Source organism: Salminus brasiliensis, chromosome 3, assembly GCF_030463535.1.
Source record: "Salminus brasiliensis chromosome 3, fSalBra1.hap2, whole genome shotgun sequence".
Classification (NCBI taxonomy): domain Eukaryota; kingdom Metazoa; phylum Chordata; class Actinopteri; order Characiformes; family Bryconidae; genus Salminus; species Salminus brasiliensis.
In genome coordinates this window covers 39,747,818-39,774,180 of record NC_132880.1, presented here as the reverse complement: position 1 = coordinate 39,774,180, position 26,363 = coordinate 39,747,818, and the positions used below count along the sequence as shown (strand labels likewise).

Here is a 26,363-nt window from a genome sequence, read left to right as displayed (position 1 = left end):
GGATACCTTAAGCGTTCTTACGATTAAAAAAAACAGTCAGCTGAGTCACCATTTCAAGACTTTCTAAATTCTCTGGCTCTTCAAACCTTATAGTAACTCTCATCAAGCATGGCCTCCTCTAAGCAACTGTCCAAAGATCTGAAAACCAAAGTAATCAATTCCGGGTAGGCTAAAAGGCTAAAAGAAGATAGCCAAGAGTTCTCAGCCTGCTGTTTTTACAGTGCAGACTGTTATTAAGAAATGACGAGGTGAAGATCAAGATGAAATCTAGAAGACCAAGAGAACTCTGAGAGAACTGCTTGTATGCTGGTAAGAGCCCCTCATATGACTGCCAAGAACTTGCAGGAAGATGCCAGCCAGGTCCGTGCTGTAGACTGGCGGAATCAAAAAGAACGTATTGGCCAAAATCAGAACTGATAGTTTTGGAGAAAGAAGAAACTGCACTGTGACTGTAAGGTAATACCATATTTATTGTTGCTGATAAAACAACATTAGTAATAATCTCTCATTGAGCCAGATTTCATCTATTGTGGTGTATCCAACATTAAAATAAACATTGGGTGCCTTTAATATAGTGCCAAAAATCACTACAGCACTGATACTTTTTACCCTGCCCGATATGGGTATGTGCACGTCCCATCTACTCTGGGGCAGATTTGAATGAGTAAAAGGGGGACTTGCAGACAATGCATTCAGTAAGACAGGGTTAACACCATACTGTTAGGCAAGAGGCTTATGCAATAACACAGTGCGGTATGATATGCATATTTCATTTTAATGCTGGGAGACTTCATGGGGAATCTGTTCTCTGAGCACCTCATACTGCCTGCTGTCTCTAAATGTGCATCTCTCTATCTCTCTCCCTCACTCTCCACAGACAGGTATACATTCGCTGAGGCTGTATGGGCAGGTTATACTGTAGGAACTCAATCGTCCATCTTTCCACTCCCACTCCCTTCATTATGGCTCCCTCCTTTCCCCTCTTCCTGCCTGTCCCAGCACTGAGAGCTAGTCTGCTCTTCTCGATCAGTATGCATCTAATGCAGCATGCTGAGCCAGGGCCCCTCTGGGTGGGTGACTGCATTCCTGCTGGAGCCCAGGCCGAGGATTAACTGCAGGGGCAGAGAGGGAGGAAAGGTAGAAGAGGGCGACAAGAGAAAGACACAGGAGTGGCAGAGTGTGTCGAGTGCATTTTTATTGATGCCTGCCTCAGCAATGAATGACACGAAGACTGGGCCAACGTCCACTGATCGCATTAAAGTGATAGTCTGGCGAAAAATCAAGTTAATACAATTACTCCCTATCCTCCAAATGTGTTCGATCAGCCAAGATGTGGTTAGAGTCCCATGTTTTACATTATTAGAAGCTCATACTAACCAATTACCATTGTGGCTACTGAATGCCTACATCATTGCTCACTGCACTGAAGTGTCAAACTGCATTAAGTTGTTAAGTAATCTCAGACAGACTTGTTTATAGTTTCTGTCACTGTATGACATACTGTTATTTATAAAGACAAGCAAGAAAGTACAGACACAATACAGGATTCAAGATGATTGATGTTTTAGCTTTGTGATTAGCAGGTTGGAGGCAAGTGTGATTTAAACATACATACCGCATATAGTACCACAAAATTCTTGGCTTCGCAAATTTCAGTATAGAACATCAGGGTTAAAGACCATGGTATGGATCCACAGTTTTGTGATTAGGCATCCAACCCACAATCATGTAATAGGGCACTAAACCCACAACCCACATGTACATGTTAGGTAGTACATGATAGGGCACTGAATTCACAACCCTGTAATGAGGCACAGAACCCACAACACTGTGATAGGGCACTGAACCCACAACACTGTGATAGGGCACTGAACCCACAACACTGTGATAGGGCACTGAACCCACAACACTGTGCCCCTAAAAGGGTACAGGCTTTAACTACATGTTACTTTTATAACCACATAGCCATAGACCAAAACTAGCATCTTCACAAATTACTACAAACGTTACCTCATGCTTGCCATAAAGTTGTTAACTTGTCTCCAATAAACACAGGTGTATTATTCTTATAAGTGTCTGTATCTATCCTTTAATAACTGCAGAATAAATGCTGAGGTATATGCTTTTGAAAGAGACTGGACTTCAATTTCCAAAATCGGCTGTTTGGAACCCAGGGAAAGTTTGTTCCACCACTTTGGTGCCAGGACCATGTGTCTTGAAGAATGAAGGGTCAAGCCGAGCCATACTTGAGGCTTGAAGGACTGCCCCGTTTTTGGCTTTGAAAGCGAGGTATAGGGTTTTAAATCTGATGCTGGCAGCTACAGGAAGCCAGTGAACAGAAAGTAGTATAGCAGTGACATGCTTCGACTTAGATAGACATGTATGTTACACAATTTTAGAAACCACAAATCCTAGACCGTTTGAGTTTACTTAACAACTTGATCGGGCATTGGCAGCTCCACTGCAAAACTAGAGAAGGAAATGTCTGACATCAAACCAAGTCATCTTGGCTGCTCGACTATCTCTCTGTTAATTTTTTTGGTAGGCTATCACTTTAAGTAGCCCTGCGGGTGCATGTAATGCACTGTTCCTCCGTGTCAGCTCAAACTCATCCAAATGGAGGCCTTTCTCAAGCCATGGCTGACACCGAAGTATCCTGTGGTGCATTAGCAAGACAGCGCAGCGTGCCTACATTGACGACTCAGCACATTAACATTCCTGAACACTTACTGGTGGCCCCACAGTGCTGACTCATGCTAGAAGCACATGACATACTGTTGCAAAAATCATTAGGATCAGACACAGGCCAATGCCATTTATCCTACAGGCCCCAAGCCAAAATAATGACGTGGATATTGGCTCTGGCAGCAGTATTAAAGCTCAGCTGTAAAACTGGAGCATTGGAATTGACATTTGCCAAATCCAGATTTAATCAAACTAGTAGATAAATAAATAGAAATCATTCACAGGTTTTGTGCACTGCAATGAATAATAATAAAAAAAACCACTCCTATCTGATGTTTCCTTAAAACCCCATAATTAGGAAGCTTACAAGGAACATGACACTGTTATCAGGCAAAACAAATAATTGCCAAGATGGCAACTTTACATGAGAAGGAAAAAACTTCTTAACTTTCAATGGAAGATTTTATTCCTTAAAAATCTGTCCTTTTGGAGCATTTCTATTGGTCAATTCATGGAATTATTAAATAATGTAAAGAATAACCAGATTCACATAGTGTCACAAGGTGAAAAACTGAAAATTTGGAGGTACAAGATTTTTGAAAAACAGCAATGCTATACACTTATGCCTTGCTCAAGGGCCCGAACTGTGGAGGCTTTCCCGGTATTGAACCCACAACCCTCTGAACCCTCTGATTAATAACCCAGTGTTTTAACCTCTAAGATAAACAATCCTCAGTCAAACTACAAAAATTACTGCTTCCCTCAAACTCCTTAGTGTTGTTACATTGTCTGAAACAGACTTGCTTTTGTGATTGCTGATACAGTATAGCATACTGTTATCTGTAAGAATGAATTGTATGGGTAAAATAAAATAATAACAGATTATATGGATATGGATTGCTGTGAAGATTATGTTTAGCAAAGTATCAATATTAACTAATAGTTTACATGTCAGACAGTGGTTGATTTTGTGTTGTGTTTAAACCCTGACCATCTTGCGATTCCACTGTTGTGATTGCATAAAAAGTAAACTTTTCTTTTCCTCAGATTTTATACATATGATGGTGTATTTTATATACTATAAAGAAGGGATGCACTGATCTGCCCTTTTTTGTGTCAATACAGATACCAATGCATGAACTTTGCGTATCGGTCGATACCCCATACCGATCCGATACCAGACCATCTGGGAGAGACTTAAGGCATCAGGATTGACGTAATCATTACTTTACCAACTTTGTAAAACAAACTATAACAAATGAACACAGATATAAATGAACCCAATTTCTGTTTATTGGTCACTAAAATTACTAACTAAACTGTGCTGTACCTCGGCACAGTGCTGTCTGGCTCAGGACCTTTTAGTCTCACAGACTTCAAATTTCAGAACAAGAGGAGCTAGCAGCTCCTCCCTTTTTGGTTCTCCTTATATGGAAGACAAGCTGGATTACTCACCGATAGTTAATGGCAGGTCGAGGGCACGAGGGCATGCTGGTTAGATAGGGAGTCTTTCTGTTTGCTATGATATGTGTATCACAACATATCTCTATGTCAACCCGATTGTGGGTGATGAAGCCTAGATTATCAGCAGTGCGAGAATCTGGTTCCGTGAATGGATCTGCCCTTTGAATCAGACAAATTTTCTGATACCTGATCCAGCTAATTTTGTTAGTATCGGTGCATCCCTACTAGACGTATCCAGACAGAATTTAATTTACAATTTGGTCTTTCACAGGGGCTTCTCTGTGACTCTATATCCGTCCGGATCGATCATGTCTGTATTTTTCTCTCCCAACAGGCTGAATTACCTACTGTTTTTCACTGAACTCAGCACTCGTCTGCTAATTTGTGTCTTGTCTAGTTTCGCATCTCCGTGTTTTTCCAGGCAGATGTCGAAAAAAGGTTTACGTCCACAGTGCTGCTCCGGTGCGCACTTTCCGATTTGCTACACGAAAACGTTCTGAAACAGAAATCAAATGAAACTGTTGTTGGAACCAGCGTCTCTCTGACCACGTGATCCCAGCTCTTGTGAATGTAAGCATGTGACAAAGTTAATCTAAACTAAGCTCTAAACTTAGTATGTTTGATTCAGCCTGATTTTACTGCTTTCCGGATGTGAGTTTTTAAATCATTGAGACAAGTACTATTTATTCTCTACTATTTATTCTATTATCTTTTTTTTTTTTTTTTTTTTTTACAGATGTCCCACTTGAAACACAAATCCAACCCGAATAGGGCTTGTATCAGTTTTCCTAAAATTTGATTTAAAAAAAGAAATAAATAAATATTGCAATATATCGCCTTGCTTGCAGTATCACAACATCCTGCAGAAATTTGAATCATAACCCCTGTATCGCGATGTGTGGTGTATCACCAAGATGTTACCAATACACAGCCCTAATAAACTGTAAAAGATTGGAAAATTGGAAATACAAGGTCTTTGCGTAACAGCGATGATAAGCTGTTCAGTGGACCCAACACTTCTTTCAAAGTCCATGAGAGAGACTTGGTTTGATGGTGCTTTCTGAATTTTTAAAAAGTTAGTAGGCCTGCACTCTGCATACAGAGCAACATACCCGCTCAGCCCCGCCAGCCAACTACAGTAAGGCTGGTCTGGTCCATTGCACAACAGAATGGTTTGGGAAATTCAACTTGATTTACCTTTTCACTTTGAAGAAAAAGTGCTGACTCCACTGAAGCTTATCTCTCCTGGAATACATTTTCTGCCTCTCTTTTTAATCCATCCTGGGTTTGGGGTATTAGCGTGGGGTGCCATAATGCTAGTCAACAAACATCCCACTAGCACAGCCCAGAGGTTCTCTTAGTTTGCAGGCTGGACAGAATCTGGGAATGACAAACAACTGCTTCCTTCATGTTCCACTCACAGTTATGTATGAGTGGGCTAAAGCAGCTCACATAGCTAATAAGAGAGCACCCTGCTGTATTATTAATTAGTGTAATTGACGCAATGGTATTGTTCAGGTGGGCTTAGGCAAACACAAAAGCTCGCTGTACTAGTCTTGAATGGGAACGCTGCAGAAAGGTCTTTGCCGTAGTCTCCCTCCTTTCTGAAGAGGACTTGTTATCTATCCGGTCCATGCTGTACTTATAAAGCTGTCTAAACCACACTTACAAAACGTCCTTTAATTTTCTAAATTAGAAGCACACTCAGGGAGCAGGAGATATTCCGAGTGGATGGGGCATGATTTCTGCACGTGCAGTTGCGAGTTAAGTGAACTCTGTGCGACTGGCTCTGCATACAGACGACCCATTTGGCCTCAGCGTTGAACAACAATGCAGGACAGTGTGTCATTCTGAGCACCTCCTTGTTTTCAGTCGGGAGCAGCGAGAACAATGCCTGCCTCTTTGAGAGAGCCTGAACTGAAGGAGGGAGGGGCAGTGGTTGTGCCTGACACGGCCAGCCAGGATCTTCCCTGCCCCAGGACCGCAGAGCTGTCTTCTGTTTCCGATCGTTAAAAATTCAACCTCGCATGAGGTCGGATGTCGCCAAAACAAACAAACTGAAGAATAGGCCTAGCCCATCATTATTAATATACAGCCTCATTTGAAGGTTTAGACATAAAACATAAAAACATGGATGTGGCCAGTACAAAAGTTTGGACACCTTACAGAGTCCTTTTGCAGAAATCATAATTTGCAATTACTTTTTGTAGTTAAAAAAAAAAAGGTGTTTTAGTACTTGGAGTTTTGCCCCACTCACTCCTTTCATTCTGAGATATTCTTGCTTAGCATATTTACAACTTTCCTATGATGTTTATATTTTGGTTAATTATCCTTCCGTAAAAAGAGGATACTGGGACACCTGCTTCATGCATTGCATTCGTTGTTTCTTCCAAAAGTAAGAGTATTCAAAGAGTTTATCCTGCTTCTGTTGGAGTAACTGTCTCTGCAGTTTCTACTGTCTCTAAAGGCTTTCTACTAGATTTCGGAGCACTGCTGCACTAAGTATTTGATTGCATTCATCAACAGAAGTGTTTAGATGTTGGATGACCACCACTCCACCTCACCCCCTCAGCTCTCCACTTCATCCGAGAGGTATTGGATGGAGCACCAACCATCCATCCAGAGAGCACAGTTCTTCAACTGTTCCATAGCTCAATGCTGGGGGGCTTTATACCCCTCTAGATCATGCCTAGCATAAAGCATGGTGCCAAAAGGTTTGTCTGCTCTAGAGAGTCCTATTCTATGGGCAGTATGTCTCTACAGGGACTAGCGAAGCTGTGTGTGTGTGTCCATCTGCACATCTGTGTCAGCAATTGGCCCAACTTAAAGTAGCTGAGTGCACTCATTAGAAGGAGTGTCCATAAATGTTTGAAATGCAATTTTCACGGGGGATTGCTTTTAGTTTCAGGCCTTTAGACAGACAGTTACTTTGAGGTTCTCATGTTTAGTGTTAGGACAAGGTTTGAATAGATTTGTTACAGTTTTGACAGTTTCTAATTACAACTGGTTATATGCCTCAGGCCTGATTTGCTAATCATGGTCTAAGATGTCAAAAAAAATGGCACAGGCCAAATTCATGATTAATTTTTTCTGTTATAAAAAGGTTTATATAACTTGAAAGTAATTGTGCAAAAACAACAAAATGCATTTGGCCATCAGTGGCCATACATTTACATAAGACCTTTGACATTGGACCTCAGTGTAAGATCTGATATTAGACTTTTTAACCTCTCCAATATCCAGTAAATGTCAGACGCCTTCCTTCCTGGTGTAACACTTTTTATTACGGTGTAAAATTCACTGTCTTCCTTATTGTCATTTTAATGAGCCTGGACTTTGCTTTGGGGAAATTAAAGCCAAACACAGCAGCTCCTGATAGCTTGTTTGTTCTGTTTAATTGCATCAAGGCCTTCACTTTTTGCTCCACATGAAGCGCTGTACTTTCTTATTAAATCCAAGCACTGATTGCATAATCATCAGCTCCTGAGAGGTCTGCAGATTTTCTGTTGTTGTTCTGGTCAAGCAATGCTTTGGGAAGGGAACATCCAGTTAGCTCACGCTTGAGCAGTGCTAGCGGAAGCTAATCCGCAAAAGCAGCAGAAATCCCCCACATATCTTAGAGAGAAAACATTCTCCAAGGCCTCTCCGCATTCATGTGTCTCATCCCCTGAGCCTGATTGACAACATTTGTAGCAAAGCGTCATATCAACAACACACAAAAGCCATGACTCAAAGGCCTAGTCAGTTTCATGAGCCTCTTCATAAAATGTAGAATCTGGAGCTGAGTGTTCACGTACCCTGCGAAGTACATACTGTGACGAGTCCAGGTATCATTTCTTCATGCAAAAATGAGCTCAATTAAGCCTTTCGGAAGAAAGCTTATTTTCTGAAGACATCGTTGATATTTTCAGTAGACGATGTGCTGTCCTTTAGGCTACCATCTCAAGCTTCACAGAGTCCAGCGACAATACTCTAATTCTCCTCATTCACTGGATTTAGGGCCATTCTCCTGAAGTGCCTCAGTACAAACTGTGAAATCTTCTACTTCACAACACCTGGAAAACACAAATCCTTTCTGACTGCAGAGGCTGCTGAAGCTCTTGTTCAAGCTCTTGACTAGTACAATTCCCTCCTTGTAGGCCTTCCCTCATATGCCATATGTCCTCTACACTGCATTCAGAACACTGCAGCGTGTCTGGCCCACGGCCTCCTTTAACCTCATTGTACTTCATTTAAAGGTTCAAAAAGACTGCCTTTATTCACTATTTGAAGCTGTTCTCTGATGTTTAAATAGTAAGTATGTGACTCTGATTGGGATGGAAAGTGCTCAGAAGCAATTTTACAAGCCTATTATTTTACAACTCTGTTATTTTACCATAGAATGAAATACGCTCATTTTTCCTTCACGGAGGGCTTGTGGAAAAAACTAAAAATAAAGCACTCTTATTAGCTGGTTTATGGTACTACAGCGATTTATAAAGGCTGGACAGCTTAGCTTATTATTAGCTTTAAATGCTAATAATAACAGTGTTATTATTGTTTGTAAGTATTCCGGTCTTACCAGATAGTGTTGCTGTCTTCTTGGCGCTTTTAGCCTAGCACCCGCTCACTGATAAGCTGGTACTTTCCTTTCTGATGTGTGCTTAGCTCCAGTTTGGTAGGCATCTGAGGTAGTCCAGTTAGTGGTTGTTGGAGAAAAGAAATGGTAAAAGCTGGTCCGCTAGCTTTAGCGTTTAGGCTCGCATGGATCCCAATTTGTCTTTCTGGCTTTCGCTTCATTAAATACTGAGTATAGTATACAGCGTATTCCCCCAAAGTGGACATCACGTTTTACCGCTTCTCAAGCTTTGACAGTCAGGGCTAGCAGGCCTTTTGCAGGTAGGACTGGGTGTATGCAACCTTTGATGGTTTAAATATTAAAATAAAAGCAGTTATTTATCTAGCTGACTCAAAAGGTGGTAGAGATCTTGCCTTTTAGATTATGGGCTCTAGCTGCATTTCCAGGGGCCCTATTTTAGCATTCTTTAGGCGAACCGTGAACCGTGCACAGCACAGCTCGATTTGGGGTGTCAGTGTGTATTTGCTATCGTAGCCTTGTGTTGCTCGAAACGTGCAAAAGATATGTCTTATATCTTATATAAAATATATAAGTCTCTTAATTATTCATGAGTGTTTTAGGTGTAACGTGCAATAAACCTATTAGCGTGTCACTTGCCATTCCCTTTAAGAGCCAGGTGCGGTCTGACTTTGGCGGATTGCTATGTAAATGGTGCACTGTGCGCGCCCAGTTTGGGAAGGCTTGCTGAAGTGGTGGAGCCTCTCAGAATTTTGTATTCTGTTTATAGTTGCTGTAAAAGTTTGCATAGCTGGCAACTGTCATGTCCATGTGTGCGTAACAAGCGGGGGGACAATTCACTGCCAAGATAGCAATCAACGTCTGACTGTTGACAGTCGGTTTCAGTCGGTGGCACACCTGTGTTATCGGGTGTCATGATAGCAATACAGCAGAAATGTACTTGAACACACTTCATTTCGAGACCACCACGCCCAACAACGTAGATATATTCGCAAGCACTGTTACCATTTAAACGACGCAGGCGGAAGGCATGAAAATAGACTGTTGGCGGGGTGTAAGATTGCAATGAGCATCGCAACGAGTCTTGCGCAGGGTGTAAGATAGAGCCCTAGGTGTTTCTGGTTTGATTTGGCTTACGCTGTTTGCAAGTCTAAATGTAAATATGATCTCACACCAACTCACAAAGCAAAACTAGTATTAGTGCAAATAATACAGTTCCCGGTTGACCTCCATCATCTTACAGTGAGTTAGCTACACTATATGTCCAAATATTTGTGGACACCCCTTCTAATGAATGCACTCAGCTACTTAAAGTTGCACCCATTGCTGACACAGATGTTTGAATGCACACAGCTTGAGTGTAGAGTGTTCCTGCCAATAGAATATGACTCTCTGGAGTAGATAAACCATTCCTAATGCCAGGTGTGGGCTAGAGGGGTATGAAGCCCCCCAGCATTGAGCTGTAAAGCAGTGGAACTGTGTTCTCTGGAACAATGGTGCTCCACTACTTTTGCGATGAGATGGGGAGTTAGGGATGAGGTGGGGTGGTGATTATCTAACATCCTGATCTCTTACTTGTTGCTAAATGCAATCAAATCCCCATAACACAGACAGTTACTTCAACAAAAACAGGATAATATGCTTGAATTCATTAAAAAAACAATGAATGCGAATGGTGCCCCAACACTTCTGTCCTCATAGCGTAATTTTGCTGTACCTTTTGTTTTTACAATGCCATGTTCCAGTTCACAGAGTAAATGACACAGATCAGAAAGCATGGAGATAATCTGTGTGAGCGGGTCAAAATGGGCTGTTTGGTCAGCAGATGTAATTTGGCCAAAAGAGAAAACACTGCACATTCACTGTTCGTTTACGCTCCAACTGGCTAGATGTTAAATAAATGATGGATAATCAAGGCTTGTAGTGTTACAGGCTGCCTCCTGTCTGAATTTCAGCACTGAGTAAAGCTGTACATTTCTGTTCACAAGGAAATGGGATGCACAGAAGAGCACAGAACCAGATGGACAGTATCACAGGCTTCTGTAATATAATGATGGAGCAGAGAGAAAGTGGAGTGCGCAATTATGGAGTCGTTTCAGCAGTCGTTCAATTGCTCTCCAGACTTTCAAATCCACTTAATTCGATTAGGGAATCAAGATGTCGCAACTAGGGGCCGAATTTTGTATGATGCAACATTTCATCACAACCGCTAAGAGCCATTTAGGGAGCACATGGAGAGCATGATAACGGCCTGACACTACAAAGGCCAACCAAGTGCACACATGCAAACAGACTAACACATACACACATACAGCACGTGTATTCAACAGATCATTTAATAAGCTTCCTATCTTAGCAGTGAGGCGGTGTGTGTTCAGACCAGGATGCCTTGTTATATATGTCACCCAAATAGGAAGGGGATCTGCCGCCTCAATGCACAAGTGCATTTATCACACCTTCCCTACTGTAATGATCTGCTTGGTGTAGGTGGTCTACAGTTATTACTTCAGCAAACCTTCATCAGACAGGCCTCACATAGCATAGATACTTTTTCTAATCTCCATCTGGCACGACAGGTCTGCTGGCTGCTGACAAGGTTGGACCAGGTGTAAAGCTGGCTAAAGAGAAACTAACACAGCATAGCCTTTACCTTGCCTCTCCTTCAGCTCCCTCAGGTAAAGTATCTATACATACAAATATAGTTTACAGAACTCTCAAACTCTCAAAACAAAGAAATAATCAGTTAGCTGTTATTCACTCCTAAAGCGAGGTAATTTTATTTTATTAATCTGCGTTTGGCTATGAATAATGTAAGCCTTCAATCTGCAACGTCTGCAGCCATGGGCCAAAGGTCAGAAAAACATGCAATGAGACCAGAAGTTGCAGCAGCAGAAGTGAAGTAAAAGCACCTTTTTCTTCTTTAACATTCACAGCTGAGCATGGCATCTAGCACCCAGTTGCTCGCCAGGTGCTGAGCTGGCTCCCAACCATTGCAGGTGTGTGTCCTGCCCCTGTTTACCAGTGGGAATGCATGTTCACTCCCACAAACTGGTTAAATGTTTTTGTTGGAGTAACTGTCTCTACTGTCCAAGGAAGCCTTTCTACTAAATTCTGGAGCATTGCTGTGAGGATCTGACTGCATTCAGCATTCAGGATTTGATTGCAAGGCTGTTAGTCAGGATGTCGGTTGGGTGATCACCACCCCACCACATTCCCAACTCCCCAATGTATTCCAAAAGAGCTGGAATGCCTTCATTCCAGAGAACACAGCTCCACAGCCTCGCCTGATTATGTTCAAATAGGCTATAAGTACTATATTAGTAAGGCATTTTATGTCCTCTGTAACACCTAACAGTGGTATTTATTCTCAGTGCTTTGAGGTGCATGCATGTCTGTGACGTGTTCAGCCTTACGTAGCCCAATGTTTTTGATATCAGTGTGTTCCTTCGGAGATCAAATGTGAGCTCCACATCAAGAGCAAATCAACACGGTTAATGTCTTTATTGCTTCTTGTTTTCAAAAAATCTTTGGATAGTCAAACTGTGTCAACAATAAGCCACTGGATGATTAGGCTGTAAAGACATAAGACTTGTCCATAAAAAACCTGGCTAGTGATTTCCTGACAATACTGTCACATATAAGGCCAGTTCCACAAAAGTCAGGGTGAAGTTCTGTAGAAAACAACAGATATTGTGGTCTGTTCCCAGTATGCAAAAGTGCTCCAAGGAAGGACAACCAGTGAACCAGCGGCAAGGTCACGAGCGTTCAAGGCTCAATGATGTATGTGGAGAGTGATGGCTAGCTCTCAGAGGAGCTACTGCCTCACAAATAGCTGAAAACATTAATGCTGGCTATGCCTTGTAGAAGCCATGCTTGGACTGGTCGGAACGGTTTTGGTGGTGGCGGGGTGGCTGCGGTGGGGATGTTATGGATAATCAATGTACTTGCATTTTAATGATTAACTTAGATCTTAACAATCAACTATTATTAGGGGTGTGCAAATCATTTTTTGGGCTGATTTGTATTATCCCCTTTATTATCCTTATAGCACACTGATCCAAATCCACACATGAAACACACCAGCACATTTACAGTTTACAGACACAGTATACACAGTGAAGATAAGAGGTCACAGCTACACAGATCTGCTCAAATTAAAATAATAAACATTGCTCATTTCTTTGTAAAAAAAAAATAGCAGATTTCAGTTCTGCACCTTTAAAAAATTATACTGGTTCAAAATAGGCATGATCACAAACCATTCAAAGCATCACAGCCTTTAATAACTACTGGACCACTGTAGGTCATTTCTGGTCTATGATACTCATATGGAGTGAGCCAGCAGTAACTATAGCCACTGGGCTGGCCATCATTACTCAGCCTGTCTGAGAGAGCTGCACAACTGAGCCAGTCAGTGAGAAGAGGCGAGCCATTCAAAGATGTGCACAATAAGTCGGATCAATAAGACTGACTCCCGGACACTCAGCCCTGAAGCTTCCAGCTGATACACTCCCCTCTGAAAATCTGCTTTCCTAGTGCTGTAGGCTTGTATCACTAATGAGTTAAACACCAAAGCCAAGAATGTCCCAAAAACAAGGCATGACTATTAGAGAGTATTAATTATGAGTGAATATATTACGACAGAATGAGATGGCAAGCTGAGAACTGGAACTGATAGGGCTCTTCTCTACTTTAGTGAATAGAGGGTCTTTGGGAGTGCTGTTATAGCCTACAGCCACTAGAGCAGCCCTTCACTACAGCCTCTTCCAAGAGCACCAGATTAATTAAGGTTTAAAAGCTTTAATGTTGAAATGATTTATCCGCTTTACAAGGCACTAAGAAATATTACAAGAGTGGGAAAAATGTTGAGAAAGATTATTCACAGGCGTCCCCCAACCACCCCTGCGAAAAAAAAAAAATCTTCCTTATACTCCCTTCCCCCAGGGTCAAGCCAGTCTCGTGCTGGGTTAGTCTGGTGGGAGTAGCTACATTTTACCCCAACCACTTTGTCCCTTTTATAAGTCCGAACAGGAGACAGACTGCTGTTTGTTCAGAGCATGCAAAACAAGAGTGTGGCCTGACTGAGTTTAATATTCCATATGATTAATGAGCAAAGTCCAGCCTTTGTCTGATAAACCGAAGCCAAGGGCCATTTAACGGTTCAGCCCAGTCAACTGTTAACCCAGGCGACACAATACCAATTTACAATGGGCTGACACTCTCTATTTACTCCCCATCTACAAGAGGACAATTGCATTTCAACAGCCTCTGGGCCACGAATATATTGAACAGGAGTGGGCTTAAAAAGAGCCATTAAAACAGAGCTGTACCCACATGAAAGCTAATTTCCAGTGATTTAAGTGATCATTTGAACATTTGGTTAAATTAGCTTATTACACGAAAGTACTTAAAGGTATTGGGCAGCAGCACAGACCTATATACTTCACTTATAATTAGCCGACTAATCTGCGAATTCAAATTGAGAGTAGCACAGGGATGTGATCTGATTACAGAACTCTAAGAATATGATACACTACATAGGAAAAAAGGGAGTAACTGGAGTAGCTGACCTTTCGCTCTGACAAAAGCTGACACAAGATAACTCCATGAGATTTTAGCAGCTAGTGTGAGGGGGATTAGGCGCCAAACATCACGTTTTCCCGATCAGAGAAACAAGGGGGGAACTGTTCAGCACAAATTAGGCACACTAATGGGATTGATCCGGACTAGAGGAATGTTTGTTATTTGCTTTTACTTTCCATACCCCATAACTCCCCCCCACGCGCCCCTACACAATTTCTGATTATTTACACTGGATGTTGCTGACACATTTCAGGAGATGCTGTTTATCCAGTGGCTCGAAAGCTCGAAATATCATAGCCGATCAATAAATGCACGCTGAACAGCCTTCATCTGCAACCATATGAGCCTGTTCTCTTTAAATGGGTACATCAAAGTTCATTGATCTGATGGGGCCAGTGCAAATGGACTATAAGATTTTAATTGACTGTATAAGATTGATTCCAACGGCTTCCTAGATTTATCCTACAGACTAATATGCTATAAAAAAACAAAAAAAAAAAAAACCCACACACACTATAGTAAACAGTCAGCGATTGAACCGATGCTGCAAACAGGGGTACGCAGAATGCAATTACCACCTTCACACTTCCCATAGGAACATGCAACGCACACAGGATTCACACATGTCCTGTGAGATCGGGCTTGGATCCTTTACAAGAATAGGGAGATGAACATGGCGAACCACAGAAGAACAGAGAAAGAGAGACAGAGAAAGAGAGAGAGAGAGGCAGAGAGGCTGAATTAGTGCAGGAAGCAAAAGTAAGCCGTGCCAGGACAGGCAGGGAGGGCAGCAGCTGTTTGTGTGCACATCTTCCTGCAGACATGAGAGTCCCTCCAAACGCCACTGTAGGACACCGCTTGCTCATCAAATTAACTGCACTGTAATGATCAAGCAAGATCATTGCAGTGCAGTTTAGTAATTACAGCTTACAGGTTACATCTATAGGTTCATGTGTTTTACTCTTCATGCTCTCTAAAATGTGGAACTGTAAATGTAAAAATTCCTTTAATCACAATGCAGACCCTGCAGCGTAAAGATACCAGGTCAACTTACTGTTATTGGGGCAGTGCTGAATCGGATTTTCCGCCGCTGAGGAATATCCTCCTTTGTCTCCTCTGGAAGACCAGGAACTTCAGTGATCTCTGACCCAGGGTCATAGGTAACATCCTCATCCCCATACAAATCATCCTCTAGGTCCGTGCAGCTCTCTCCCCAGCCCTGGTAGCAAGCATCCCCATCTGCATTGAAAATAACCCTCTCGTTGCCACAGTATTCCTCATTGGGCTCCTCTATTTGATCCTCTGCAACCCGGCCAGATTCGTCTCTCACGGCCTCCTCCGCTTCCTTACGCATCTTGACAGCTGCAGATTCAGGGGTGTCCTCCTGTGGTTTGTCACAGATTGTAGTGTCACTGGCATGAGCAGAGTTGCTGCAAACTCCAGTAGCATCTTCTGCATGCTTCTGCTCAATAGATCCATCCAGAGCTTCCGGGGTTCCTACATCCCCACGATCGCTTTCTTCCACAGTCCTTTCCTGAAGCTTCTTCTCCTGGACCGCCTTTGACTGTTCTACCATCTCTGACAAAGGGCTGGGGCTGAGAAGATCTTCTGAGGAGGACGAAACTGGAAGGCCGTGCTTGCTCCCGACACGGGTCCTGTACACACCTCTTGACGGAGACTGGCGGGCACTGGTGTCATCCTCGCTGGCCTCCCCATGTCTGAGCGAGCTGTCTGGGGAGTAAACAGCCCGTCCACCTCCATGGCCTCGCTTGAAAGCAGAACCAGTGCCCTGCTGGTCTAAATTCTCAAACACGGCACTAAGCTGGCTCACCGTGGGTGAAGAAGCCTCTGTTCGTGAGCAAAGGCTATCCAAAGAGTCTGTGCTGCCCCTGTTGGACCGCGCCCCTTTCCAGTCGTCCAGGTGCTCATGAGAACCTCTTTTCTCCTTGCCGTAGGAGTACACAGGAGACTGGGACGTATCTCTAGAGCTCTGCTCAAAGAGCTTCCTCGTCTCTGAGAACTTTGAGTTGTGGCTGCCACCGGCGCTCTTCTCGCTCTGCTGAAGTTTGATCACCGAACCATCCGCTTTGTTGATGAAGTTTGTTGGCTTGGTGAGTTTCTGCGGGGAAGTCTCGTCCCTCGTTCGTGTCTTGCTAGACCCGGTGTTCTCTGTGCCCATCTGCATGAACATGTCCTTGATTCGACTAACGTGGGCACCATACTGCCGACCCCTGGGCTGCCGGACACGCTCCGGGTCCTTGGGTTTGGGGTCACCATCCTGCCTGGGCTGGTCAAAAGCCTTCTTCAGAGCCTGGAACTCTGCTCTGTAGGCGTTCCTGTGCGGAGAGGCACTCCTCAGGTTAGTCCTCTCGGTCGAGGCCTCCGTCTTCAGCATCTTAGCCTCAAAGACGGAGGGAACAGTTGCTTTCAAATGCACAGTAGCATCCCTAAGTGGTCTTCTTTCTTATGTGATTCAATATTACATTCTGTTGGGTGGGGTCTCAGTATCCTAGAATAAAAAAAGAAGATTTTTTTATTTTCCTGCATCATTTGAAGAGCTGTTTACATTAACATTTTTAATGATGAATGGACCAGAAGAAACTGACCAAATACATCTAGAAACAGGTTTTGCACATTATGGAGCTACATGGACAGTTTCTGGACAGTAAAGACTTGTTTACAGCATTTTCAAGGTTTTCTTCATTAAATTGAGGTGTGCAGTCCAGTTTGGTGACTTCCCTGCTAGTAAATGAGTAAACACAGGTGTTTTTGAGCACTACAATCAGCAAACTGTGCCGGACACTGAAACTCAATAACCCTGATGCACATTGTCGTTTCTGAGCAAATAGCAGTGCTGTATCAATACACTAATAGCACGGTGATCCCGGGAGGGTAGGGCTATTTTTCACAAACGCACTTGCTGCAGTCTAATTCAGTGAGTGCACATTGAAGTAACAGAGCATGCTTCCTGAGCACAGCCAAATGACATGTGTGGCTATTTTGAGCAGTATGTGCAGCGATCACACATTATTCAACACAGAGATGAACTCGTAATATGAACACACTTGCGAAGGAAGGTGTCCTTATGTGTGTGTGTGAGTGTCCACCGCCCCGGGCCAGACTGTTCTGCGTAATCATCACTGTGCCATGAGGGCCAGAGGGATATTTTTGTTGCGATGCTGATGCAAGGATGGGGTTTATTATTGATGGAGATCTCTGGGACATAAGAATCCAGACAGGCCTTTACTAATGTACAGAATCAAATAGATAGACAGATAGACACTGGGTTATCCTGCATTAAGCTTCAAAAAGCCTTGAGCATAAATAACCTCCATTTATGACCACAGTACAGCACACAGGACTGGGTCTAGGAACTGACATTTTCCTTCTACAAATGGCTGAATGTAAAAAGGGCTTATTTTATAGACTGGGCTTATAATACAGGCTGTGAAAATGGCTGTGACTGAACAGGACCTGCAGAAATGCAAAACTGCACCATTCAGCAAATGAATGGTGCACAACAACACTTGCTAGGAAAGAAGGTAAACAAGATACCACCAATATGATACAGGCATTGCCAATACCCTGGTCATCTGTGCTCTAGAACATGTAGAGGGGCTTAATAAGACAACTGCGACGCATCGTAGAGGCAAGGCTGATGTTAGAGGCGACCACTGAGCAGCTCAGTCCGTCCGTCGCCTGGATAACTGACAGCCCCTGTCTGACCGACCCAGCCTTCCCAACAACACTTGACATAGATAAGCCTCTACAATTACCACGCAGATCAACTGAACCAACGGGAAAACGACCCAAATAGCAGAAGTAACTATTGCCCAACTCCTCTTCTGTTGCTACCGTGTTCAAAACAAAAGGGTCACTTACGTCCTCTCTCTCTCTCTCTCTCTCTGTCTCTGTCTCTCTGTCCAAAACTGATGCTGTTATCAGTTTCCTCACGTAGAAAAACAAAGGTGTCCCCACTCGGAGCGCTCAGCAGAGTAGCAATGGTGCGCTCGCATCCCCACGCTGTAGGATAAACACCCTTTTCATTCAGACCACTGGGACCCCGCCACCGACATCGAGTCCTTCAGCATACCATTGAACAATCTGACACACAAGCCGGGCTCCACACACACACACACACACACACATACGCGCACACACACGGCCAACCAACGCCATTGCAGGCTGAGGGATGTTGCTGCCATTCGCCCAACAGGGGAGTCCAAACGCAGCACATTTCACTGTAAACCCGGTAAAGCCTCTCAGGGTTTGCTCTGCTCACTGGAAATCTCCAACATGGGGCTAAAGACCGAACCACACGACGAGGCGTGTCTCTCAGACCGTGTTTTGCACATAATGGGCCGGCCCATGTGACAGGTGCACAACCTTATTTACAACAGAGTGGTTCGCTCCAATAATCCGAGGCGGGGGGTGGGGGTGGCACGGTGGGGAGGGGGAAGGGGGGGGGGGGGGTACGCCAAACCGCAGTCTGGCAAAAAAAAAAAAAACAGTATGAGCTCTACGTCTGTGGTACAGTATCATTAATACAGCGAATATTAACAGTGTAGTTTTAAACACCCATGTTTTCATACTTATGTGTTATTGATCAGAAATGATGCAGAAAATATGATTCACCCAAGTATAGGTTTATTCTGCATTACAAAAAAGTAAATAAACTACAGTAGTAATGCTATTGAAGCGATTATACGATTTCTACAGTATAATTCATCTATGATAATCTATAATTTAATAATATCCCTGCAATACTTAATATATCCTAATATATCCCTGCAATACCTAATATATCACCTCTGCCACACACAAAAGAAAAATATCTAAAATGATAAGTTTACAAGCGGAAGAAAAAAGCTTCTTAATTTTCAATGGATGTCAAAATAAATAAAGGTTATTTTATTTATATAAAGAAATGCTACATTTTTGCTCTATATTTCTAAATATAAAGAGCATCTATTATTTAATAGATGGACATATTGGACAAAAGTGACATTGTAATATTTTGCGATCAAATTATTATTTTTTTTTGCTTTTTTTCAAACCAAATTTCAACAGGAGTCTATAATCCAACATATTAATCCACATATATTAATAATGTCCGTTGTGTATCGAAGATTGGGCTTAAATAAACGATATTGGACAGTGATAATCAGCCTCTTGTGGATATGTCATTTAAAATGGGAACAGTGCAAATTTTCCTTTTGCATCAAGCAAGTTGGAGCATGATGTGTATGATTTAATTAATGTGAGTATTGCACATGCAGATGTCGCAACAATATATTGTTCAGCCCTAGATACTGTGTATACACCCTGCACGCAAGACAATTAGTCTTCCACAAGCATTTTTTCAGCTAAAGAGCAGGGATTGAACCCACAACCATATGCCTCTGGAGCTATCCAATACACACACCACCTCCAGCACCACCTTGTTGCATGGCATTTGCTCAGTTGCTCAAAGTAATTCTATAGAACCTTTCTTAGCGTGAATATACAGTGGCATGCAAAAGTTTGGGCACCCCCGGCCAACATTAGTGTTAGTGTGAATACCAAAGCGAGGAAAATCAAAGAACTTTTGATTTCCAAAAGGCATAAAGTTAAAGAAGACACATTTCCGTAACATTTTAAACATGAATTTTATTTTAAATATTTTACTGTTTTAAAATAATCAAAAATTAAAAGGGGCAACATACCAGTGCCTGTAAATGTTGTGTAGAGTTTTGTTTTGTTTTTTTGTTTTTTTGCTTTTTATTGTCGCTACTTTTTCTTTACAAAACTTTAGTATGGTTTTTAATCCTGGGCTTGAATCTGCAGTGGTGTGATCAGTTCATACATTGTTGACGTGGTACTTATATAGCAGTACATGGTCAAGCTATGCTAAGTCTCACCTGGAGCATGTGACATGAAGGTAAAGAAGAACCACAATCATCATTTGTGTTGCACACGTGAATTTGAGAACCTAGCTAAGAAGAACTGAACTGGTACCAGAAGATCCCCTGCACATGGCAGGAAGTGTGGATGTGGGAGTGAAAGAACTGTGCTTTCTCCTTCCTGGTTTTCCTGAGTCAATCCCTTTGAGGGTGTGAAGGAACAGTGCTTTCTCCTTCCTCAGTGCTCATGGTTGAAGTGTCCTCAAGCAAGGCACATAACCTGCAGTTGCTCCCAGGATACACACAGGTAGATTAAACACAATGATGTTTAGGTCTGAGGTAGTCTTGAGGTAGTCTGTTTTGGATTTTGAGGTGTCTTTAGGATCATTGTCATGCTGTAGAAGCTGTACATCCTCTGTTTATCTGTTTTCACAGATGGTGCCTTCCATTGCTTCCACAATTAGCTGGTATTTAATTGAATCCATTCTTCCCTCTACCAGTGAAATGTCCCCTGTGTCACTAGCTGCAACGTAAGCCCAAATAAAAAAAGATGTGTGTCATATGTGTTACAGGTTTATGGAACTCCAGTGGGGCAACTGGTTAGCTTATATGATAGTACGTTGCAGAGTTGTGTTCAAGGCTCACCTAGAGCATGTTTTTTTGGGGCACCTGAAGAATTAAGCTGGTACGGTCAATAAGAAGAATTGAGCTGTTACGGTTTGGTCTCCTGCACTGATAGGAAGGAACAGTCTTTTCTCAATTTTCTCAGTGTTCATGGCTGAAGTGCTCTTGAGCAAGACATCTAACCCCTGATTGCTTCCTGGGTGCGGAGGTGGATGTCTACCATCTTCTCACTCCCAATTGACGAGCGTGTTCACTGATACTGATAGATTAAATGCATTACATTTTAAATGATGTTAAGGTCAGCGGACTGGGGCCATGGCTTGATCCTTTTGAGGTAGTCCATTGTGAATGTTGAGGTGTCTTTAGGATCATTATCATGTTGGAGAGGCCATCCTCTTTTCAACCCAATGTTCTATCAATAATGGTTTTTCAGTGTGTTTGTAAGTCACTGCTCATTTGAGTTCTATTCATAGATTTTCAATAATGTTTAGGTCAGGGGACTGTGAGGTCCCTGGAAAAATGTCCAGCGTAAACATCTACAGGTAGTCCATTGTGGATTTTTAGATGTGTTTAGAATCTTTATCCTGCTGTAGAAGCCATCCTCCTTTCATTTTACAGACAGTGTAAGGTTTGCTGATATTTAATTAATCTATTCTTCACTTCACCAGAGAAATGCTCCCTGTGCCACTGGCTGCAACACAACTCCAAAGCATGATAACTCCACCCCTGTGCTTAACAGTTGGAGAGGTCTTCTTTTGCACTCTCTTTGCCTCTAAGGGTACCTTTACTCATTGCAGCCAAACCGTTCTATTTTAACTTCAACCAAAATGCACCAGGCTTGTTTAGATGCTCCTATGAAAATGTCTGAGGCTGATTTTTGTGAGGACACAGGAAAGCTTTACTTCTGATGACTCTTCCATGGAGGTCACATGTCTGCAGGTATCCCCATAGTAGAACAGTGTCCAGAGTCTTCTAAGTCTTCCTGAAGGTATTTAGCAGTCAAATGGGGTTTCTGATTGCTTTTTCTAGCAATCTTACAGGCAGTTCCTCAGAATGTGTTCTTGGTCACCCAGACCTCAGTTGAACCCCACCCTTCCTGTAAAGGAAACAGCTACCTGATGATCTGCTATCTTCTAATAGCCTTGTCCTGCTTTCACTCTGATTATTTATAAAGCTTTGAAATTTGCATCACCTTTGCATCAAGGAGGCCTTTCCTCATTATGATTGCGAACAAGCAATGGTTCTAATGAGCTTATGAAAGTCTGAGACTTCGGTAAAAGTTTTCTGAGAGCTCAAATCACTTGGGTTGCCCTAACATCTGTATGGTGTAGATTTTCTTTTTACTCTGTTACTTAATATGTCCCAATTATGCATGCCACTGTAGTACACTTTCAGAGGGAATGGATGGATAGATGGGGAGGAGGGAAAACAGGAGAGAATGATAAAATGATGAGAATTAGCCTGAAGCTTGGGAGGCTGACCTGCACGTGGTTGGCTTTAAAAAACTGTGAATAGAAGTTTTGAGGGAAACAGGCATCCAGGAATACCAAGAAACAACAAGAAAGACATTGTTGTCAAAATTATTTTCTGGAAGAGCAGAGCTGCTTTCTACAGACTATCTGGTCACATGGTAGTGCTACAGCTGTGTGCAAATGTATGGGCACCCCTGTCAAATGACCTATTGCATTTACTTTCACTAAAGTGAAAATAGGTACTTGTGAGTTACAGTGCATATGCTTACATACATATGGAAATTTTAGGTTATGTAATTTTAGCACAAAAGTATAATCAATGCAGAAAAATATAATATTTACAATATTATTATTATTCCTATTCTTCTTTTTATTATTATTATTATTATTATTATTATTATTGAAAAGTCATTTCAATTGGGTGTCCAAACCTATGCATACCACTCTATGGAGGTTACTAAAAGCCTTTTTTTGTATAATTAATCTACAAATGTACGAATTTCATTTTGACGGTAATATCATCAAAAACAGATGCTGAACAAGTTTTTATATAAAATTCCTATAGAATGCATTCATACAGTACAAATGCAGTGTTTCCAATCAATGTCTCAGAATTCCAGTGGAGGGTATTACATGTTTCCCCTCCTACTCCTGCCGTCGTGCAAGCATGTTGCCTAGCAACCTAAAAATAATTGCATGCGTTTGTATGTGCGTGTGTTGTCCTAGGGTCTGTATATAGTAGGCCTATGCAATTTTTCTAACCAAACATGAAATGGCTGTAAGTAGTACTACAAGCATGGGCTGGAGATTAAAGGCCCAGGGAGGAAAAATAAATAATGATGCACTCCTTCCACTTGAAGATGAAGATCTACACAGTTCACATGCATGATCCAGAGCAAAGAACGACCACATGTGGTCCACCACAAGGTTTAATGATGTACTTGTGTCTAATGGAGAGCTAAAAGCCCTACCAATTTCATTGTGGGTAAAAAACTAGGCTTTGGTCTTTTCTTAGAAATCAGAGTATGGTTGGTATGCCTGCAATGACCTGAAGAAAGACAGCTTATGTGAAGGAGTGAGGCTGTAACACGCTAGACATACTACTAACTCTCTGACAAATGGTGAGTAAAGGTTACTAAAATACCTAATGTTGTGTATATGTATTCATTTTGAGCTGTAGATTTATTGATAATCAGCCTGAGGAGCTGGTGAGCTAATGATACTATACACAGTAAGATCAGCAATATTAATGGCATACACTGTATGGTGTGTAGAATTCACACAATTGTTAGTGCTATACTATCAGGAAAAGGAAAAGGGGGGTCCATAGCAAAAGTTTAGGCACCCTGTATGGTCAGTGCGCTTGGTACTTGTGACTTATGACGATAAGTCTGAACCAGGAGCAGAACTTTAGGAACAGCTGTGGCCTGAAGATTAGAGAAGCAGGCTTGGGATGGGAAGTTTGAGGTGCCCTCCAATCCAGATGTGTTCAGTGCCACAGGTGGAATAAATGTGGGTGTTGTTCTGCTGTGCAGTGGCTGTAACGTGTTTCTAAATCATTGCTCTTTTTAGGTCTATGCAATGTTTAGGTCAATGGACTTGTGAGGTCCTTGGCAAAACTTTCAGCTCACTTTCTGCACATCTACAGATAGTCCACTGTGGATTTTCAGGTGTGTTTATGATCACTTCCTGCCATAGGAGCCATCCTCATTTTATCTTCAGCTTCTTTACAGACAGTGTAATGTTTGATTTCACAATTCGCTGGTATTTAATTGAATCCATTCTTACTTCTACCAGTGAAATGTTCTCCTGTGCAACTGGTAGCAACACAGGTCCAAAAAACAGCAGTGGCAGCAATGCCAAGATTTTGGGTTCAAGGCTTACCTGAAACAAAGTTTTGTGGACAGCTGTGGCCTGATGCTTAAGAAAGCATGTTTGGAATGGGATGGGAAGGTTGCTTGTTCTATGTCCTGGACCGACAGAAAGTAGAGTGAACGAACAATGCTTTATCTTCGTTCAATATTCACAGCTGAAGTGCCCACCAATCAAAGTGTGTTCACTGCCACAGGTGGGATAAATGTAGTGGGGTAAAAGTTGTTCTGCTCTGCAATGGCTGTAAAGTGTGTTTTTTATATAACTGCTCTTTTGAGGTCTATCCAGAGATTTCCAAATATATGTAGGTTGGGGGTGTGAGGACAATGGACAAACCTTGAGTTTCACATCTACAGGTAGTCCCGGCTTTTTAGATGTGTTTAGCAGTACTATTCCCTATACCAGTGAAATGTTTGAGCCTATGTCACTGGCTGCAACACAAGCCCAAACCAATGCCAAGCCTAATTTCTTCTCAAATATTCAGTCAGTCTCGTCAATCCAACTCACTGTCACTGTTGGGGTGACTAACATTTACACCCTGCCATTTCTATACTGATGATTTGACTGTGTATGTCTTCATCAATAGGTTGTATTACTATCAATAGGCCTGCATCAGACTGGGCCCCTCTTGCAGCGTCCAGTTGTGGAGCATTGCCCATAGTGCAAAGGGCACTTTGCATGACCATCTGTCTGCTCAGCCTCACCACAGGGGGTTGAATACATTATGACAGACCTTATCTCATTGTCCTCTTTACAGCTTATGGGCTGGGGGAGGGGTTATGGACTTGAGAGAACATTTAGGCTTAATGACATTTTAATAGCACTGAAACGAGAAGAGATCTAGTTCTGTGACTATGTGGCTTAGTGTTAGCATACCAACAACAACAGCAGCAATAACAACATCAGTATAATAATAATGAAGCATACTGGTATTAGTACTGATCATCCTGGTATGAGCAACCAAATTACAACAAATACAAACAAATACAACAAATATGAATAGAATTGAGTATAATTAAGTACTTCATGTACAGTTGTGGCCGTACATTCATCATGGACTTGAATGTCTGGTGAGCTTTCAATTTTATTATGCTACTTCAGCTCATATTGTGATTAGATTGCTGCAACTTTTAAAAAATTCTCTGCTTTCCCACTTTTCATATTTATGTCTACCCCTCTTATATTATTTTTATTATATTTTTTTATTTAATAATTGCACTTTGGGTGTAACTGGGATCTCGATTTTTTTCCACCCCATGTACCACATGCAATGCAAATGACAATAAAGTCTCCTTGAATTATTTAAATTAAGTTCAAAACCATCTGTTCAAACAATAGTACTTAAGTACAAGTTCTTGGGAGGTTTAGCCACTTTGCCATGGTCTGGAATAAGACCCAAACCCTCAGCTAAGAGGAAATGGGTATAGATGGTCAGGAACAACCCAATAACTACCAAAACACAGACTGCCATGTACTGGAAGTTGCTACTGTCTACAGTGGGGTGATTTTTACATTGCCATGGACTAAAAGACTGCTGTGCAAGACAGAAGCCCCTGCGGCTGACCACCACGACAAAGAAAGGGGTGAAACATTCAACCCCAGTAACACTAAAGGTAAAGGTGCACGTATTTGTCACTGTACAGCAAAATGTGTCCTCTGCATTTAACCCATCTGGTAGTAAACACACTCACACACACACTAGTGAGCTAGGGGCAGTGAGTACACACACACACACAGAGCGGTGGGCAGCCAACTCCAGCGCCCGGGGAGCAGAGAGGGTAAAGGGCCTTGCTCAAGGGCCCAACAGTGGCAGCTTGCCGAGCCCAGGAATCGAACCCACAACCCTGTTATCGATATCCCGGCGGTACCAACTGTTAAGCATGGTGGTGGTAGCAACATGCATTTGGGCTGTTTTACTTTTGCAGCCAGTGGAAGTGGTACAAGTGGATGGAATAACGAAGAAGGAGAAGTACTTCTTCAGCATAACCTCAAACCATGAGATAGATGGTTGGAACTTGTTCACAACTGGCCTGTCAGACTCACCCTGTAAACGTTGTTCACCAAATTCGGCCCCAGAAAAACAATTCATAGCAATCACAGAAAGCCGGATAATGTCTTAACATTCATAACCATGATCATGATCATGATCAACAACAGAAAATGCTTAAATTTGAGCTTCAGCTTATTCCTTTCTACCGAGCTGTG

At 42.3% G+C, this 26,363-nt stretch overlaps 1 protein-coding gene across 5 annotated transcripts in view; it reads right to left on the bottom strand.

Moving 5' to 3' along the window:
* The window catches only part of ppp1r9a (protein phosphatase 1, regulatory subunit 9A), a 59,079-nt gene extending 40,546 nt beyond the window's left edge, over nucleotides 1–18,533 (bottom strand). For 2 of the 5 annotated variants that reach the window (XM_072676106.1, XM_072676108.1), the window contains exons 1-2: nucleotides 18,191–18,533; nucleotides 15,363–16,817 (exon numbers count right to left, since the gene is read on the bottom strand). In XM_072676106.1, coding sequence (XP_072532207.1) covers nucleotides 15,363–16,703 — 1,341 coding nt within the window. In that variant the 5' untranslated portion in view covers nucleotides 16,704–16,817; nucleotides 18,191–18,533. Of the gene's footprint in view, nucleotides 1–15,362; nucleotides 16,818–17,373; nucleotides 17,393–18,190 lie in introns of those variants that run through there. The other 3 variants (XM_072676109.1, XM_072676110.1, XM_072676107.1) reach the window with 2 other exon arrangements.
* Between the last annotated feature and the right edge of the window lie 7,830 nt (nucleotides 18,534–26,363).